At 36.2% G+C, this 4,784-nt stretch overlaps 1 protein-coding gene across 1 annotated transcript; it reads right to left on the bottom strand.

Annotated features, from left to right (window-relative positions):
* LOC18596056 (probable leucine-rich repeat receptor-like protein kinase At2g28990) lies at window positions 269-4,459 on the bottom strand. The gene is made up of 12 exons (XM_018122823.1): window positions 3,999-4,459; window positions 3,231-3,709; window positions 2,932-3,058; window positions 2,758-2,829; window positions 2,569-2,640; window positions 2,397-2,477; window positions 1,986-2,131; window positions 1,694-1,908; window positions 1,436-1,562; window positions 1,148-1,210; window positions 786-978; window positions 269-677 (listed from the first exon to the last, which is right to left on the bottom strand). Exons 1-12 carry the CDS (start codon window positions 4,457-4,459, stop codon window positions 269-271), a joined length of 2,445 nt encoding a protein of 814 aa, XP_017978312.1.

The raw sequence follows: 4,784 nt of genomic DNA, 5'->3' as shown, positions 1-4,784 counted from the left end.
TTATACAAATAATCTTGTTAGCTTTTTAAGTTGTAAACACAGCTTTTTGTTCTTTATTTTGGATGCAAAATTTTTTAGCTTCTGCAACCACGGTCCACAGAAGCAGTGTAGATCAGATACATAGGGACTACTTTATATTCAAAAAGGGAAAAAAGTGAAATTGAAGGATGAATCCAGAAAAGACAGAATAAACAAGGAAACAGAACAAGTAACAAGAACATCCTCTTTAACCTGTGTGCCACAATAGCGTTTCTAGTAACAAAATTAACTATCTCGCACTGGGACCAGGTCCTGTTCCAATATTCAGAGGAATTATCTCAATAGATTCTGCTGATCTTGACTCCTGCTTCTTGGACCATGCCATCTGCATTTTCAGACACACTTTCAGATCCATCACTGTACTGCTCATATTAGGTCTAGCTTCGGGATTGCTTGATACACAAGTCATTGCTAAGTCCACAGCTTTCCATACAGAATTAATGTCATAAACCCCTAAATGCTGGTCAAGAATGTTTTGGATATCTCCTCGTTCAAGCATTGGTGTCACCCATTTAACAAGGATGATGCATTCATTGTTTCTACGAATGATTGCTGATTGGCCCGTGATCATCTCCAAGAGAACAACCCCAAAGCTATAAACATCATTCTGCTTAGTTAATCTTGTTGAGATATAGTACCTAGTCCAAAAACATAGTTTTATAGAATCTTATAAGTCTGTAAAACAAGGTGGTTGATGCATTGGAGAGTTGATGCATGTAATTTTGCGAGGAGGCATGATAACTTACTCTGGATCAAGGTACCCTGGAGTACCACAAACTTTGTCAGTTGTTACTCCACTGCTAGATTCAAACTTAAAAGCTTTTGACAACCCAAAATCTGCAAGTTTGGCATAAAACTTCCTATCCAATAAAATGTTGCTACTCTTCACATCTCTGTGGATTACAGGTGGCTTAATACCCTCATGTAAATACTCCAAACCTTCAGCAAGAGTGCCAGTCAAGTCACTTTAACTAAACAAAATTTTGAAACAGAAATATATGAGGCATAAAATGTATAAAACTTCCACGTGCTTGATTAGCGTGTTTATCATGTTCAAAAATAAAAAGAAGAAAGAAAATGGAGGATTATAAAGATGTGCATTTCTCACCTTGTGCTGCATCTATTGCTATTTTTAGTCTTTGTTCCCACCCCAGGGAATTTCTGTTTCTATCTGCAGCCATATGATGACAATCTGAGTCTATCTGATTATTAAGTAGATAAATGAACAAAAGCATTATAGGATATTTCACTATCAGGCAAAGTAAAAAATCTAAGAGGAAAAATATGACAAAGTTTTTGGAAAAAAAAATGGACAGAAAATTTGCAGTTTATATACTATGCCTCTTCTATCTTATAAACTCTTTTAACAAAATGTGGGGAAGATTGCAATAGATACCTTTTAAATGACATTCTAGATTTCCATTGGTCATGTATTCATAGATAAGCCCCATATTTGTGCCATCATTGCAATACCCTATTAGAGAAGTCAAGTTTTTGTGATGAACTGTCATTAGAAGTTTGGCCTGCGATTTGGAATGAAATAATTGATTATCTTTCAAGATATAAACTGCAAGTTTTTTGTGGGAAGAATATTTTTGGTTTAATTCTTAATGCTTTAGCAGCATATTATACAAAAATTTTGGACATAACTTACCTCAGCCTGGAACTGTTCAGACCCTTGATTTGATGATTCTGAAAGCATCTTAACAGCAACTTCAGTGTCATCATTCAAGCATCCGTAATAAACTGTTCCAAAACCTCCTTTTCCAATGACTTTTTCAAAGTTGTTTGTGATACTAACTACCTCAGAATATGTGAATTGATTATTTCTGGACTCCAGTGGTCTAGCTTCCTCAAGAGGCATATGTTCTTCATTGTATTGACAAGCAATGTAATCACAAATTTAAATGTCCAAAATAGAATAACCAACAAAATTTAAACATTACCTTTCCTTATTCTTTTGAGTTTCCATGAAATAATGAACACTACCAAGAGGACAAAAACAACTGCTGTGACGGATGCTACAATTGCAGCGACAGGCCGCTTCTTTTTGCATGATCCAGACAAACAAAGATCCGGGTTACCATCCAAACTGGAATTGGACAATCAATTAGAACCAATTGTCAAGTTAAGGATGCAATTAACTATAGCATAAAACTATCATTCAAAACCAAGTTACAAGTTTACTTTGGAGCTTTTTATAATGTTATTTATCAGGAAAAAAGGGGGGAGGGTATCGAAGCTTTATATCCCCTATCCAAATTTATGGGATGCAATTATTAATACCAGTGCAGAAACCTGTAGAAAATACTTTAGTCTTTAGTTTTATATTTAATATGCTATATATTTAAACATACAACAAATGAAATCCGTCACTGCCATTTTTCTCTATCAGCTCAGGTGGAACTGAACCTCTGAGATTGTTGAAGGATAAATTGCTGCAAAAATAAGATAAAAGTTGATGACTTTTTCTGATTTCACCAATAACTTCAATGGTCACTTGCACTGAAAATATTTCTGCAGACTTACAAAAGCTTCAGGTCCCGCAAATGCAATAATAAATCAGGCACGTCTCCTTCCAAGCTATTGTTGGATAAATCTCTGTAACAAATTAAGGAAAATGCAAAAGTGAAACTGAATCAATCATTATACCGAGAGTAATGCGCAACAGTCAAGTTTTTGCTTTGTTAACAAGCTGATACACTTTCCTACACTTACAGAGTTACAATTGACGTGAGATTACCAAAGTACTTTGGTATATTCCCCTTCAATCCCCAAGAGCGCAAATTCCTGATATCAAATTGACTTGTTAAATATGTTGTGCTATTGCTACCGCTGTACTGTAAATAGATTTTACGCATTTCTTGGGCTGCAAATAGTTCAGACACTCACACAGTGGTGATACTCTTAATATCTTCACACTCCACACCATCCCAATGAAGATCAGCAGGAAAACAAGGATCTCCTTGCCAGTTCTTCTTAACTCCTAGACTTTCCCTGATTCCCCTTATTGCTTCAACTGGTATATAGAAAAGAAAAAAAATAGCGAACAATATAATTAGAGAAGTCAGACTGTAATACTCTATTTTACCTATCAATTGTTCTCTATTTCAAGTTTGACATCATTATGTTTTCTGCATAACCTAGTCAACCAAATGTAGTGCTATGCAAAAATAAAGTACGAAGAATACCATCATTTCTTTCGGTTGGTACTTTTGAGAAGTTATATAACATAAAAATCTCCACAGCATTGAGAATAGGCGGATGGGTGGAATTAGCAGTCCTGTTTAATTTGATCTCTACATCCTTTCCGGTGAAGGTAAAGGGGCTCTGCCAAGTTTGTGGTTTGTCTGAGGGTTTAACTGTAACAGTACCTATTGGCAGCTCATCATTCACTGAGATGTCAAACTCTCTAAGCTCGTTGCTCTGAAGGTTCTCAACTTCAGCAAAGTGCAAGTAGGCATAACAGTTCTTGGTTTCAGGTTTCCATTTGAATGACAAGGAAGTAACATTATCTGCTGTTGTTGTGACTGCAGTTGCCATAACCGGGATTGGCACTTTGTAATCACCATCGTCTAAGGAACCTCTGTTAGACGCATCACTGATTGGCTTCACATTATTAGGAGAATCAGGGGGGCTCCAGATGCGGTCAGAAATATCATCATTGTACCTAAACCAGGTATTCAAATAGTTTTGAGACTGAGAATCAAAAAGTTTACACGTTGGCAAAATTTAGGGTACCTTCATGTAGGTATTGAAAGGAACCTAAACATCATACACTATATATCAAACACGACATTACTGTTGACAACTACTGTTGAAATAATTCTGTACAATTATGATCTTGTGGAGCATCTACATGCATACACTATCAAACAGGACACTAAAACTTTCATGTAAAAGCATGATTGTACGGTGATTAAGGAAAAATTAAGATAAAAAATTTAAAAATGTCTAACCTGAATATTGATCCATTTGTTGTAGAACCAATATCTGTGCGCTTTAGGAGCACTAAGTACTCGGATGTGGTTAGGTTGTAAGTAGAATCTGGCAAGGGCCTCAACTCCAACGCTGAAATAAAAGGAATTGTGGAACCTTTTTTCACAAGACAAATGTCGATATCCTCTGTGGTGGGAATATGTATGATCTCTTTCCTTACAATGGTCTCCGGACCAGTAAAGTTAACTGTGGTCCATTCCTGAACCCCAAGGAAGAGGTCAAATGTTGGTGTAAGATTCAGGCCATCATAGTTTCCATACATGAAGGATGCTCTGACCAAAATGGTTTTTCCAATTTCAACTTTTAGATTGTAACAGTTTCTGCTTCCGTTAGGAAAGCTTCTAAGGGTTCTGAGCTGTTGATTGGAAGCGGATGTCATGTACTCATCAGATATATTGGCATTCATTCCAATTTCTGCCATCGCTTCTAGCAGGGTATCTGGATAATAATATAAGCTGGTACTCTCATCAGTGTAGCCGTTAACAATGCCGCAATCAATGCTCGTGAAACCTAACAACAATCACTAGGCGTCAGTAAATTGATAAAAATCCTAGACACACCAAAAATGATTTTACGTACCATGAGGATGTGGGAAGTTAAAACCCTTTCCGCTTTTTACTTCTTAGATAAGATGTGTTTTCAGTTACTTCAGTCCACCAATTTCAGGTAAAAGTTTTTTTTTTTTTTAATTGGGGAGGAAGGATTCAAATCTTGATATTTAGGCAGGAGATAATGAACCAACCAAT

Source organism: Theobroma cacao, chromosome 6 (assembly GCF_000208745.1).
Source record: "Theobroma cacao cultivar B97-61/B2 chromosome 6, Criollo_cocoa_genome_V2, whole genome shotgun sequence".
Lineage (NCBI taxonomy): Eukaryota > Viridiplantae > Streptophyta > Magnoliopsida > Malvales > Malvaceae > Theobroma > Theobroma cacao.
This window is presented reverse-complemented; position numbering and strand designations above follow the sequence as displayed.

Bases quoted from the DNA above. Each gene is read 5' to 3' on its own strand.
- LOC18596056 (XM_018122823.1), bottom strand. From the start codon at position 4,459: ATGGCAGAAATTGGAATGAATGCCAATATATCTGATGAGTACATGACA. The intron at 2,478-2,568 runs GTAAGTCTGCAG...TTATTTTTGCAG, and splicing joins TTGCGGGACCTGAAGCTTTT to CAATTTATCCTTCAACAATC. The intron at 678-785 runs GTAAGTTATCAT...TTTTTGGACTAG, and splicing joins CCAGGGTACCTTGATCCAGA to GTACTATATCTCAACAAGAT.